Raw genomic sequence first — 16,061 nt, forward strand, 5'->3', positions numbered from 1 at the left:
TTGAGTTTCATGTTTTTTCTTCCATTAAACACAAGATATTTTGAAGAATGCTGAAAATTTGTAAACATTGACTTTAACAGTATGAAAAACAAATACTATGAAAGTCAATGGTTACAGTTTTCCAGGCTATCCCTTTGAGAGTATTTGAAGTCATTTTAAAGTGATTGTTTTCATTGAATAATTGGTGATGTTATGGTGTTGATATTGTTGATATTATTATGCTTAAAAGCAAAATGCTTTTTAGTAAACTGTCTATTAGTTAAATAAAATTAAATGCAAATAACGTGAATATTGTTTAAAAATAACTTTCGACAATATTTTAAGAAAACTCAAATAAATCTTTTAGGATTTATAAAAATGACAAAATCGTTGTTATACATTATGGAGATTTATTTTATTGCAATTTTGAGTGTACAGTAAAAGTCTAAAATCGTTTAAGCATCTATATATGCAGGGAAATATGCAGATGTTTATATGAAGATTCAAAAAGAAAAGGCAAGAAAAACAAGCATTCAATTCAGAGGTGACAAATGTGCTAAATATGACAAGTTAACCTAAAATAATAATAACAACAAAAATATTAATAATAATAATTGACTTTGACGGAAACATATTTTTAAAAGGATATAATCATATCAGGAAATATTCATTCATTCAATTTCCTTCGATTTAGTCCCTTTATTCATCAGGTGTCGCACCACAGCGGAATGAACCACCAACTTATCCAGCATATGTTTTTTTTTTTTTTTTACACAGCGAGTTTTGAAAAGCCAACTGACCCAGCCGGTGCTCGAACTAGCAACCTTCTTGCTGTGAGGTGAAAGTGCTCACCACTGAGCCACCTTGTTGCCATCAGGAAATAATATATTAGGAAACTATATTGACCTTATTCTAAAATGCGGAAGTGCGCCTGTTTTCGCGATTGTCTTAGAACTTCCGATTCAGTCGCCTATGGGAAAAATGACTACGAATAATAAATGGCAAAAAACGGTCAAACTACTTGCTCTACAAACAAATGTTTGCATGACTATACAGACCAAGTAGAACAATATAACAAGGAAATATCAGTTTGTAACATAAAACAGCGAAACGAGCAGTTTTTAATGTCTAAAAATGAATGGAAGTGAATGAGACCGTGAATGAGTCTCGTGCCAAAAAGATTCAAATGGCTGCGCCCGCTCATCGGTGAAGAATAAGGTGAAAAGAGGTAATGTAAATATTTCTTAATGTAATTGTGACTTTAGTATGAAATACAGATTCACATCATGAACACCTCATCTGTGAAAGCCATGATTTCCCTCATGTTTTTCCTTTCCTGGATGTGATGATGTCATAAACTAAAATAACAACAGTAGCCACGCCCACCAGAACAGAGAGGACCAATCGAGTGACAACTTCAGAAACATGACAGCAGAATGCACAATCTGAGGGAATAAAAAAAACAAGGAAAACATGGTACATTCCTGAATTACCATCAACATGCAAATCAGTTTAACTTTTGATATTAATAATTCCTTTTTACTTTATTCATATATATATATATATATATATATATATATATATATATATATAAATATATATATATATATATATATATATATATATATATAGTTGAAGTCAGAATTATTAGCTCCCCTTTGAATTTTTTTTCTTTTTTTAATATTTCCCAAATGATGTTTAACAGAGCAAGAAAATTTTCACAGTATGTCTGACAATATTTTTTCTTCTGGAGAAAGTCTTATTTGTTTTATTTCGGCTAGAATGAAAGCAGTTTAAATTTTTTTCAATATTCTGAGCCCCTTTAAGCTATATATGTTTTCAATAATCTACAGAACAAACTATTGTTATATAATAACTTGACTAATTACCCTAACCTGCCTAGTTAACCTAATTAACCTAGTTAAGCCTCTAAATGTCACTTTAAGTTGTATAAAAGTGTCTTGGAAAATATTTAGTCAAACTGTATCATTTACTGTCATCATGGCAAATATAAAAATGAATCTAAAAATTCTGAAACGTTCAACAGCCATTGGAGAAAAAAATAAACAGGGGGGCTAACAATACTGAACTGTATATACACAGGGGTTGGACAGTGAAACTGAAACATTGGCCAGTTTAGTGTTGGAGAATTCATGGCTAAATTTGATCAGCTCGGGAGCACCACCTTTTTAATACACATGACCAGTGTGCTATAGCCAAACCTTTGGTTACTCGTGCCAAGGCCAAACACTCATCACAGGCTCATTGTGAATACGTACCCCTGTCTAAATTTCTGGAGATTGCGAATTATATAGCTAGAGGTATGTTTGACTGCATTTTGTCTTAAAAATGAACACTACGGGCGATATGACACCGCCGATGGCTTCTGTCCATGTGGACGGCTTTTCTGGTGTTACCAGTTTGACAGTTTGAGATGACCGCGATGATGGGGTTCGAGTCCAGAGATGCAGAAAGCATGTAAATCACAAGCAAAACATAAATAAATAAACAGGCTGAAAACGTGGTGAAATTGCACAGCCGTGATGGCTTTTATTTTTTTAGATTGGATTTGAACACACTATTGTTCAGTCGGTCGGTCGACAGCAAGCTGGCCTGGTCAGCTGAAGTGTATATTGCGCCCTCAAGTGGATTTATGTGAAATTTGAGATCATCAAAAAGCAGACACAGCAGCCTCTGATGGATTTGCAAAAACAAAAACTGCGAGCAGATGTACCTCCGATTATGTATTTCGCTGCCCCCAGAAATGTAGTCCTGGGTACATATCCGCAATTAACCTGGGTTGTAAACATTGGTTTTAATAGTGCCAGCAGCAAAAAACTTGGGCTGTGGACAATGTGAAACGTATTGTTTCACAAACATGTATTGAAGGTGGACTCTGTTGAATCCACCTTCAGATCCTTTCCCACATCTAGTAAAAGGGTGAAGGTGTGGAGAAGCCCCAAATAAGCATAACACTCAGACTGTTGCATGCCCAGAGTGAAGCATGGGAGTGGATGCGATGCAAGTGTGCTTCATAAAGTTGAGTAGGCTAGACAAACAACCTGTAGAACAAACTCTGTCCTCTCCGTATGCTCGGAGAAAAAAAAAACTTAAACTTATCACAGCATTTATTTATTGCTACTTTCTGATCATTTGAGGTTCTTCTTTCATAAAAGCGTCTGTTAATTAAGTGAATGTAAATAAATCACACACACGAAACAGGGGGTCACTGATACCACCACATGGCTGATCATCACCATGGTGTGTGCTGGTTTTTACATTCACAAACAGCTACATTTACATACATTGTGAAAGCTAATATCCCAAAAAAGCCCAATATCACAGTGAGGTGAAAATGTAAACAAACAGATCATAGATTGGATACAAACCAATCTGACATACCTGAACATGGCTGGCAGTGTTCAGTGTTGTTCACATGTTGAGTCTGGTTGCTGATGGGATTGCTGACCACACAGCTGTAGGAACCATCCAGACACTCCATATGTAGAGGGAAGCTGTTGTTGAGATCAGACACACTGATGCTGGACAACAAACGGTTTCCTTTGTACCAGGAGAGACTCGCAGCACTCACATTCACCACTGAACACAGCACTGAACAATACTGCACTGATGAAGATGAGGACGAAGAATTTGGTGGGGATTCACTGATAATGACAGGAACAGGTAGACGAGCTGGAAAACATGAGAATATTTGGACACAATATAATTCTGTAACGTGAAAACAGTACTATAAAAGGGATAGCTCATCCAAAAATGATACTTCTGCTATCATTTACTTCCCCTTCATTTGTTGAACACAACAAAATCGCAGAGACCTATTGACTTCTATGTTTTTTTTCTTACTATGGAAGTTGATAGGTTACAGCAGCCCGCACTCTTTAAAATATGTGAAGCTTATTTATGAACTAATTTCAGGAGGATCAAGTGCTTATGATTGACCACAGCTGGTCCCGCATTAGCTAACACAATTCACTACCGTAATCAGATGATTGCTAACTCACGATAAATAAAATAGTTTCTCACCATAGTTAAGGCTGATTTATACTTCTGCGTGAGTGATCGGCGTGACTCATGGCGCCTGCCTTGTGCATAGATGTGCATTTATAGTTCTGTGTGACGTTTTTGTTCAGGGTAAATGTAGGAACCTAAAGGTAATTTCCAAACCTTTTAAAGACTTTTTAAAGACAATCTTAAAAAGTTTTAAGACCTCATCGCTACTTCAAATTCTAGTCATTATCAAACCTTTAACTTAATAAACATTTGTTAATAAACAGTTGTAGTTAAATGAATCATTGGAGCACAACCATGCTTGGAAGAAACAAAGCTTGACAGAATAAATTGTGTGGTTGTTTTCAGCTTCAGCTTCTGTTTAAACTCGTCTTTCTTACATCAGGGGTACGCAAACTTACATTTTCCCATTTCGCCGTCTGTTTCGCTCTATGGTTTCGCTACATGTAGAAGGCGTCACATCACCTTCCCACGTTTGTTGCAAATTACGTGACATCACTAAGACGGAGGAGCTTGGCCGGTCGTGCCCCAACCCGAACCAATCATGTGGATCGAGCACGCCGTTGTTAATATTAGGAGTAAAATAAATATATTTATGCTTTTTTGGAGTCAAACACTTTGGACAATGCTTAAATAAAATTTAAGACCTTGTAAAAAGGTGATTAAGACTTTTTAATACTTTTTAAGGGTGTTCATTTTCTCGTAACTGATTCATCAACTTTTAATACTTTTTAAGAGCCTGCGGACACCCTGTTGTTGCACTGTAATAACACTTCCGATACGCTAGCTGGCAGTAGGTTTTTATGTTCCTCTGTGTCGAGTTTCTTCGCAGGTATTTAGCTTTTTTCTGAGTGCTACAAGTACCTCGAACTTGCTCATTCAGAGGCGGGAACCTGCGGATGTGCAACAACTTTAATCATAAGGTAAACACAAAACAAAAGTTTCCATCCGGAGCTCCTTCATGGCACTCAACACTTGTAAACACTTTCTCCATTGGGTTTGCGGCTCTCAGCACCACCCATACTCATCACCGGTACCAAGTTTACCTATTACAGAGTTTGCGCTAAGCATCGTTGCGATGTGTAGTTCAATTTTTTGAAAGGTGCGCATCAGCGTCAGCCATGGCTACAACTATGCGACCGTGCGGAGGCTGTGCCAGACCATGCGTGTGTGCTTGATGCAAAAGTATAAATCAGCCTTTACCTTAGTCTCGAACAACTCCTCCCTTTTCCTTAATAGGGCAGCATGGTAGCCCAGTGGTTAGCACTGCTGCCTCACAGCAAGAATGTCACTAATTCAAGTCCCTACCAGGCCAGTCAATGTTTCTATGCTAAGTTTGCATGTTCTCCCCATGCTCACGTTGGCTCACGAGCTCTTAATCTGCAGTACATCTCTCCATAGCAAACCTTATTTCTCATTAGTCCTAAATAAGCAGGGGAGTTCTTGAGACCTACCTGGGCTTAAACTCCCCTCTAGCCCTGCAAGTGGCAGGGAGCCCTGGGCTCGAGGATCTTATGAGCTCAGGGCTCTCTCCCGGGACAGCATGTCGACCACGGTTTATAATCAATCAGTAGCTAAGTGTGAACTCTTGAATTTCTGTTGTGTTCAACCGAAGAAAGGAACTCTAATGAGGGAGAGTAAATCATGAGGTAATTTTCTGAGTGAACTAGCTCTTCAATGTAACATACAGTGCTGTGCAAAGGTTTTTAGGCCTGTAATATTTTCTAGAAATAACTGATTAAAACCATTTTTGGCTGTTGTTGCTGTTACTGTAGTAATGTAGGTCATATACTCACCGTATACAGTAACGTTGAATAGAAATGTCCTCTTAATGTTGTGACTGATGCTCATTATATATACTCCAGCATCTGTTTTTTTGCTGTCTGTGATGGTCAGAGATGCTGTCTGATTGTCCACCTTCAGTCTTCCTCTGAATTCCCCTTTATCAAATATGGAGATAAGCTTGGATGTTAAATCGATTTTCGCAAGAAGATTCCCATTAGGCTCAAATTTCCACATAATCAGACGTCCGGTCGGTAGTTCTGTCAAGTCAGAGTTTAGTGTGACAGAATCTCCTTCCGTTACAGACACTGACTTCACTGCATCTGCATCAGGAGATAAAAACAATGACATCAGTAATCGATGGATTTCCTTTGATATAATTGAGACAATAATATCATTAAAGTGTTTATAGGAGTTACTTTCGGAATGTTCTTTTCATGACCTCGTTTTACATGTTATAGCACAAATATTGCTTAAGGTTACTGTGTCACAGTGCTATCCACATTTCCTCTGGAATTTTATGTAATGTTGGGTGTTTCATTTTTATTTTTTCAGCTTGCAGTTTGGCACTTTCACTTTCATTTAGGAACATTTCATTCATGCCCCCATGACAAATTGAGGTACAGGATGAGAGTACAAATTAAAGACTGGTGATAATACTTTATAATAACTAGACACTATGAATCATTTATTAAGCATTAGCAAATAGTTAATTCATTATCTGTTAAGTACTAACTCTACATTAATAGACGTTAGTAAGCAGTTTTTAAATGCAGATACAAATGCTGTATTCTTGACATTTATTGTTCCTAATGATTGTATTTTCATACTTTGTTAATAATTCTGTTTTCATAACTATTATTAAGTGCATTATTTACAAACTACCTATTTAAGAATAGGTGTTATTTTAAATGTAAAATTTTTACATTCATATATCTTATTATTCAGGCATATATTAACAGTTAATTTGTATGTTAATAAATGCTTTATTACAGTAACTCAACTTCATTCAGCTCTGTGAACGAATCTAAAGTGAGGACTATTTATGCTCAATAAATCACTTAGAAATGACTTTATAATATGTTGTTGTCATATTTCATTTTCATTGTTTGCTGATTTTATTCAACTAGTATAAGCCTAGAATTAAGCTTGAGTTGATGCTACTTTGCCTTATGGTCGGTGAAGTAAGAGATTGTATTATCAACAATAACGTTACTTGTTTAGTGTACAAAAATGAAATCTTCCCTATAAATTGTTATCGCTTTCTGCTTTGTTTACTTTCTTTGTTCATTACTACACCCGTACAAAGTGCAGTGTTCATTACAGCACTGCCAAAGTGCAAGGTGAAAGTGGTTGAGCTCAAGCGCATCAAATGAAAAGCAAATGAAGCAACTTGAAGGGGGCGGGACATGTGAGAATCTAAAAGAGAAATTTGATTGGTCACAAAGGTTTGAGCATCTGAATTTATTTATTTTTTTGATGTTTTTAAGCACACTAGCTTAAAGACTTCCTTAAAATGAACAAACTAACATCTAAAAAAAACTTTTAAATGGATTTAACAAAGTGGAAATTTTAAACTTTGAAGCAATGTACATTTAAAAAAATTCATGTTAGAGTTCAATTTTAATATTTTTACAAGATAAATATTACCATTTTGTGTTCTATTTAAATATTCACAGACTTAAATGGAACGGGAATCTCATTTTAAGATTCATTTACATGGCAAAATGTCCCAAATACATGAAAAATACAAGATCTTAATCATTATAAGACTCTGAAAACATGACTGACAGTTTCAATTTACTAGAACTTTTATGTTAAGCTGCTTTGACACAATCTACATTGCAAAAGCGCTATAGAAGTAAACATGAATTGAACTATCTCAAATAACTAGTGTTGTTTTGAACTTTCTAGTAACAATAATTTAGAAAAAAAAAATTCTTAAAAAAACAAGCAGCCAAACTGATAATAGTCACTTGCTTCAACACTGATAATAATAAATATCTCTTGATCATTAAATCATCAAATTAATTTAATGCCATGTGATGCTGAAAACTTAGTTCAGTCTTTATAATGTACTTTAGATTATATAACAGTTAATAACATTTTAACAGTGGAATATTCTTTTGTAGGCTACTAATACATCTGCTATTGTAAATAATAAAACGTTTTTAACTTACCAGCCAGGTGACAACAGCACAAACAAAACAAAACTAGTCTGGTAAGCATTTTCATCAGTCGAACAGTTCCTGTGTCCAAAATATATAAAATATCACTGAAGGTGCTCAGGATGATGGAGCTTGAAACAGTGGTTGGAAAAAATCACTGAGGGAAACAAAAGCTCAGTCGCCTCAAGAGCACCCGTTTGTTTTTTTCCCTCCTCGCTTCACAGATCAAGACAACAAACCACAGCAGCAAAGAACGATTGACGTAAAGACTCTTCTGAATTGGTAAGTCACAAAGGAATTGCACGTCTGTTTTTTTACACAAAAAAAGTGTGCAGATAAAGTTATCAGACTGTTCAGTGTGGCTCAAGTGCAGGTCTCCTGATAAAACTGAAAAACAGGATGTCACGATAACAAAGTCTTATGCAGTTTCTTTCACCTTACGAAAAAAGCTATTAACAATGTATAACATTTCGAATGTAACGGACACAATTTCAAATCTGCCGCGCTTCTTAACTGAAGCGCGTGTCGCCATGGAAACGGAATACAATGTAAAGTTGTAAAGAACTCACTCGCGGTAGAAATAAGCGATTTTTAAAAGTTAATAAAGCGACTGTTGGTATAAGGAGATTCACTAATACTTTTGTACTAATGTAACAATGATGAAGCCAATAATTTTACATTCAGAACAAGTGGAAATTAAGAGAGAGAAATAGAAAAAAAAAATCACAATGTGTTCAGCCATGACTGTGAATGATACAATGATGCAACACCAAAACCAAAAAGAGAGTAAGAATGAAACCTGCTGACTGCAGTTTGACAAGTGAAAAAAAGTCTGTGTGGTTATTGTGGACCGTGTTGGACAAATAAGTTGTGCAACAGTGTGAAGTGTGAAGGCTGATGTTTGTCTTACAAAATAAGGGGAGACATGAAAACAGGGACTGATTTATATGCATACGCATTTCTAAATATCCATTACATTGATTTTTAGTTTGTCAAAGTTGTCAATTTTCACACATATTATCTGCAAATGCAAAGGTCATTGCCAAGAAGCTGATATCACACCCAAGTCCCACATCCTGAAGAGCATCTATTACAGAGGAAATAGCAAATCACACGTGTGTGCGTACCTTGTATTCCTTACATCGAGGGGACCAAAGGTCCACACAAATATAGCAATACTAGTAAATTTACTGGTAAACCTTTTTCCCCTCTCCTGTCATTTACATATTAATGGCAATAAAGCATCTAAAAAAAGTATTTTAAGTCAACAAGCAAGATACCATTCCATGTTTTCACTATTAGTTTGATAGCTGCCTCAAAAAGTCACATTTAAGTTCAGTACATTTTGGAAAGATGATATTGTAAATTTCAAGAGTTCACACTTAGCTGATGAGTGGTGATAAAGGTAGTTTGGCATGCTGTCCCGGGAGAGTGCCCTGAGCTCCTAAGATTCTCGAGCCCGGGGCTCCCTCTTGTTTGCAGGGCGAATCTCATCCATTTTGTTCACCAGTGACTATATATTGACAAGAAAAATGCTGGATAAAGAAAGCCGGTGTGGTGTTAGCTTTAGCTTTGCTCTTAGCTCGCCCCAGTTCCCCTGTCTTCGTTTACGGTCTCAACGCCGCCTTCGAGCACTTCCGCCCGGCTGGGAAGAGCGCTCACCCTCGGGTGTTCTGGCGATCTCAGTGATGAGTCGAAGATTGCTAATAAATCTGTCTGGAATGCACAAACCCATATCCAAGATCTCCTGTCGGGTGTACAATGTAAAGGCACTGCTGTTCTGCACGAACAGACCTGAAATGAGCAGGAATAATACTGCAAAACTGCAGAAATTGGAGAGACGCTGGGCCTTGCAATGTGTACGCGCACCCATCATTGTTCAAAGCGGGCATAAAAGTTGCTGCTTAGGGATTGCTGTGAGGGTGAGCTGCTGGTGGAATTGATTATGGTGCTGATTTGGTTTAGTCAATTTACTTATGTCTCATGTTTTGGACTGTGGGAGAAACATATATACTTGAAGTTGGCGAATGTTCGTTGGAATGATGGATTTGGGAAATGGCAAATCAACGAACTACGTTTGTAACAACAGAACTTGCAACCTTAGTTGGCTAACAATGGTTTTCGGAAATGCACTTCAGGCTAGTTGGTTTGACATCAGGTTAACATAGGAGCTCTTTGACCTGATTAAGCATGTCTAATCGATGTTGGTCTTCAGCTAAAGAGAGTGCTCTGACTAGTTATTCAGCAACGAATCAAAGTGTGATGTAGTGAAGTGACGTAAAAAGTAAACATATCGTCCATTTGCTTTCAGCATGATTGTAACAGCTTAAAACCAATATTCCAACAATGCTCTTTAGATTTTCCAATTAGTTCTGCAAGCAATATGTATAACAAAAAGGTTTGGAGTATTTAAACATTCTAAAGCCAACAACTAAAAAAATTTCACAAAAAAAATTAAAATAAAAAATAACACTTGATGTATAACTAAAATAATTCCATATCATTAACTAAAGTTCGTTGAGGTAGTTTAGGCAAGAGACAAATACAAACATGCAATGGTAATGTGCATAAAATAAATGCTTGAAGAAAACACCCACCTTGCAATAATGTTGCTCAACCAAAGGAGATGTCTGCTTAAAAATACACACATTTTTTTCTACACAAAAACACACCCAATATATAAAAATCACTTTAGCGTACACTCCAAATGCTTGATTAGTAAACAAACGCATGGCTCAATTGGATTGGATATATATATATATATATATATATATATATATATATATATATATATATATATATATATATATATATATATATATATATACACATATATATATATATATATATATATATATATATATATATATATATATATATATATACACATATATACATATATATATACACACATATATACATATATATATATATATACATATATACATATATATATATATATATATATATATATATATATGTATATATATATATGTATATACTAATATATACATACATATATATATATATACATATATATACATATATATATACGTATATATATATATGTATATATATATATATACATATATACATATATATATATATATATATATATATATATATATATATATATATATATATAAACACATATATAAACATATATATATATATATACACACACACACACACACACACACAAACACACAACATATTAGGACATAAGATTATTTATATTGTGATTTATTTTTGTCATATTGCTCAGCCCGATTTAAACGAATATCTTTTTTTATTCTTCAGTTAACTATTAAGATTAATAACATAATTCAAAACATTAATCTGTGACCAAACATGTTCTCCAGGGGCCTGTTTAAGTAAGGAGGTTCAAACAACTCGGAGTTTAAACTTGAACTCTGAGTTGATTTACCGAGAGATTAAAAACTCTGAGTTTTCGGTTTCAGAACAGCTGATCTGAGTTGGGTCAATCAACTTTGAGTAGACCAACTCAGAGTTAAGCGCGCACACCGTGACTTTAAAAAGGCATTATCAATGGAGCGCAGACATTACGAGTGACTATGGCAATATCTTATAAAAGAGATCACCATTTCTTTCTCTGGCTGAACTTGATGTTCTCATGCAAAGTTATAGCAAATATGAGTGTATTTGAAAAGAAGCAACCATCAGTGAAACAGAGACAGTTAGCATGGGAAAACAGCTGCTCAAATTAATGCCTAATTTTTAATTTTAAGTATTTAAACATTTAAGTATAATAAAATAAGTAATGTAATGTGTGACATTTATACTTTTTTTCTAAACTTTTGTACATTTTTATCAGTTTTAATAGATTTAACAGTGCACTTGTTGTGTGTCTGCCTTTTTATTGATCAAGTGATAGAGGTTGATATAACATTAAGAAGGTAAGCAGTAATAAAATAATTTTTAGACAGAATAAAAATCCCATTAATCTAGTAACAGTGCATGTCGAAAGTTAAGCTAATTATTTATGGAAAAAAAGGACAAGCCTCGTACGTGACTTTGTTCTGTGTTTGACAAAAATGTAGGCAATAGCTGTGTTTTGTTCCATCAAAATATAGGCTATTATATATTTGTGCAAAACTGCAATAACGCCTAAAAATAAAGCAGCGTTTTTATCCAAAGAGTCGAAGTGAACACAATCGTCACTTCCTGATTAACTTGCGCCAAATATCAACAGTAAAAACAGAATTTACTGCGGTAGAATAAGCTGCGTCAATGATTTTTCATTTAATTAATGTACTTGCGCCTCAGAAGACAATTGACACACAATGAACACGTGGGGGCGTTTGAAGCCAGACGCGGAGATCTTGACGCGCTCCAGACGCTCGGAGGTAATTAATAATATACACTAATACTGAAACAGTAAAGGCATTTTAGAATGACTAAAACAACATTTAAGATGTTATGCAGTGTGCTCAGTCTGCTGGTTTGTCCATTCACACACATTTTCATCATCATCTCTAACAAACCTTTTTTTAATGTACATACTGTAATTTGTTAAGTGCACTTCGTAGTTTATGTGCATCTTTTTTATCAGATAAAAGTTTAACCTACTCAGTTATGCACATGTTTTATTATGCGTATTTTCAAAAGTTATGTGAATCATGACGTTTCCATCAATCGTTTTTATGCACATCTCCAAAATGAGCTCTAAAATAGGTGTGGAGACGTAAGGCTAAGGCGAGAAATACCGCTTCATCTTTAAAAAGGGGGAGGAGACCGACAGAAACTCAGAGTTTAGAGAATAAAACCTGCTCCGGACCAGGTTAGATTCACAGAGTAAGTTACCACAGTAACTGACTCTCGAGTTAAAGTTACCTTTCTTTCAGAAACAGGCTTGACTTACCCTGCTTTCTTGAGTTGAACAAACCTGCCATTTTGAAACGGAAAACTCAGAGTTTCTCTCATTTCGGGGTTAAAATACTCTGAGTTTTCACTTAACCTCCTTTCTGAAACAGGCCCCAGGTGTGTTTGTTAAGTCGGTTTCAGTATTAGAGGACCGTTCTGTGACTCTAAGCACTGGTGTTACCGAAATACACGATGATGATGATGTACAGTGGAGCTTTGGAGATGGACACTCTCTGATTGCTGAAATCAGCGGCGAGGCTAAAATCTTCTCCACATACGATGGTCCGGACAGGAGATTCAGAGACAGACTGATGCTGGACAGCAACACTGGATCTCTGACCATCACGAACATCACAACTGAACATGCTGGAGATTATGAAGTGAAGATCAGTGGATCGAAACTGACAACGAAAACATTCAAGGTTTCAGTTTACGGTGAGTAGTTTTTTGTTTTGTTTTATGGTCAAACTTGTGTCAAGTAACTAACAAATACTCGGATTTCTGTTATTGAGTAGTTTTTCCCAGGAATTGTAATTTACTAAGTAGTTTTAAAAGTGTGTACTTATACTTTCCCTTGAGTACATTTTTAGTGCTGTATCAGTACTTTTACTCCACTACTTTCCTTCAACATGGATCACTACTTTATTTTTTCCTGTCTATGGGGATTAGAAAAATCAGTCTTCTGATTCCTGTCCAAATCACACATAGAAGGTAAATCGCATCATGCTGAACTCCCTCAAGACATGGGCGATTTATAATTGTAGCAAGCTGTTTGGAAGCATTAAAAGTGTCCAAGAAGATGTCTTTACACACATTGACCCAGAGATTGTTTAGACGCATGTCACTGATGAGAAGATGACGGATATTTACTGTATGATGACCGAAATGGTCTTAAACACCCAGCAGGCACAAGACCTCAACATGACGTCAGATTGATATTGTACCCAAACCTCGTGGGGACGTTGCATTTTGTTTGGAAATGAATATCGGGTTGACATCAGTTTTCAACGTGAAGCCAACATCAATGTCCAAACTAAAATCAACACCTAATGATGTTACAGCTTGACGTTGTGTGGAAGACACCACTATGACGTCTATCAGATGTTGGATTTTGGTTTGGTTTGGTCAGTATTTGACATCAATATGATATTGGCTCGACATTGAATTTTGGTCAACACAACCTAAAATCAACCAAATATCTACATCATTAGATGTCATTAATGGACATCAAAATAACATTGTCCTTAGATCTTGGCTAGACATTGAATTTTAGTCACCTGACATCACAACCCAAATCTAACCTAATATTAGCGTCTTATGACATTGTGTGCCTGCTGGGCAATGACTAAATGCACTACAGAACGTTACGTTTACACACATCCACAAATGACATGTAAATGCATCAGCTTTTTACAGCGTAATACTCACTACTCTTGCGTACTGTTGAAAGGTCTATTTTTACGCATACTTTGAGTAATATTTACAACAGATTCTTTTACTCTACTTACACAACATTTTTAGACACGTAATAGTACTTTTACTCAAGTATGATTTTCAGTACTCTTTTCACCACTGACTAAATGAAGCAGGCATGAAAGCACTCTGCGTGTGATTCTATATCCTAATATACCAGCCTGATCTCACGAGGAAACGTAACTATTGTACGTTTTGTCAGTTTAGTGGCTAAATCATTCCACTGTGGCGACCCCTGATGAATCAAGGGACTAAACCGAAGGAAAATGAATGAATAAAAGTTCTTTGTTCTCAAAATGGACCCTATTCTCATTTCTGGGTTTCTCAGTAGCGAAAGTCTTTATAGTTGGGTAAACTTGGTGCACAGTGAATGGGAGAGTCAAGCAAATATATACATTTATTTATAATCCTGTTTGCTCAAATTGTAAAAGACAACTTCACTATGGTGTTATCAAGACTTTTAGAAAAAGGAAAACAATAGAGTAAGACTGATAGCGGTAAGACTGATAGAGAAAGACTAACAACGTCAAATTTGCTTTCCCGCCTCCATACACTCTGCATTACAAGCGCCTCACACAAGCAGTAATTTGTTATTTTGTAATTTGACTATAACTCATACATGATGAATACATAGAAATGTTAATAAGGTTTTTTAAAATCTGAATATTAAAAACTCTTAAGGATTTAAGATGCTTATGACCATTAAATATGTCAAGAGTCTTGTAAAAAGGGTCCACAGGCAAGCAGTCAATACACAGCAGTGAATCCCAACTCAAGTCAGCACAGAAAAACTGTGCCTATATTCTGTGACCACCTAAACAAGAGCGACCTCTGCTGGACATTTGTGTATACCACAAAATAAAGACAAAATGTCTTTCACTTCTGACCTTTTACTGCTGTAACATTTCGACATTTTTGTTGTAATCTTTCTATCTCATACAGTAATTGCTGTTCTCTAAGTCACAAAACAGGACTTTAGTGCCTTGGTTATTTAGTAAAACTCTAACATAGCGTATCTGTTTATTTTCTGATGTTTTTCAGCTCGTCTGTCTCCTCCTGCCATTGACAGAGACTGTTCAGCATCTTTCTCAGAGTGTTCAGTGTTGTGTTCAGTGGTGAATGTGAGTGCTGTGAGTCTCTCCTGGTACAAAGGAAATTATGTATTGTCCAGCATCAGTGTGTCTGATCTCAGCATCAGTCTCTCTCTACCTCTGGAGGTGGAATATCAGGATAACAACACCTACAGCTGTGTGATCAACAACACCATCAGCAACCAGACCACACAACTGGACATCACACACTGTCAGACATGTCCAGGTATGCTACTATTAATATTCTAGGCTGATTTGTAAAGTTACATTACATCCAGTAATGGCTTATTCTTTTCCATTACAGATGAGGTTTTACCTTTATATGGCATTGTGTTGATCTGTGCTGCCGCTGCTGCACTGATTGGAGCTGTGCTCTGCGCCTGCAAAAAATGTAGAACAACTGGTTAGTGACACAATGGATTAATCTGTATAAATATATTGCTCTTTACTAAGATGCAGCAGCAACGATGTTGTTAAATACACTACTTTGAACACATTTGTGTTTCTGTTAATGCAGTCGCCAAACATGAGGAAGACGGAAATCCTTCAGCATGGCGTAAATCAAAACTGGTAAGATCTTTCATGATGTCGAAGCAGGAATTGAAGCTCGATGACTGGAGTTTTGAGTCCATCAGGCAGTCATTGTTACCCTCAG

At 35.9% G+C, this 16,061-nt stretch overlaps 1 protein-coding gene across 7 annotated transcripts in view; it reads right to left on the bottom strand.

Annotated features, from left to right (window-relative positions):
- The window catches only part of si:ch211-274k16.2, a 71,338-nt gene that overhangs the window by 19,714 nt on the left and 35,563 nt on the right, over positions 1-16,061 (bottom strand). For 4 of the 7 annotated variants that reach the window (XM_073937129.1, XM_073937130.1, XM_073937131.1 and 1 more), the window contains one exon: positions 15,723-15,786. Coding sequence is in view for 3 of the 7 variants with exons in the window: in XM_073937131.1 (XP_073793232.1) it covers positions 15,723-15,735 (13 nt within the window). In the remaining 4 variants the exon portion in view is untranslated. Of the gene's footprint in view, positions 1-3,381; positions 3,673-5,804; positions 6,114-7,970; positions 8,040-15,722; positions 15,787-16,061 lie in introns of all 7 variants that reach the window. The other 3 variants (XR_012397678.1, XM_021469536.3, XM_073937127.1) reach the window with 1 other exon arrangement.

Source organism: Danio rerio, chromosome 22, assembly GCF_049306965.1.
Source record: "Danio rerio strain Tuebingen ecotype United States chromosome 22, GRCz12tu, whole genome shotgun sequence".
In the NCBI taxonomy this organism is placed as follows: Eukaryota; Metazoa; Chordata; class Actinopteri; order Cypriniformes; family Danionidae; genus Danio; species Danio rerio.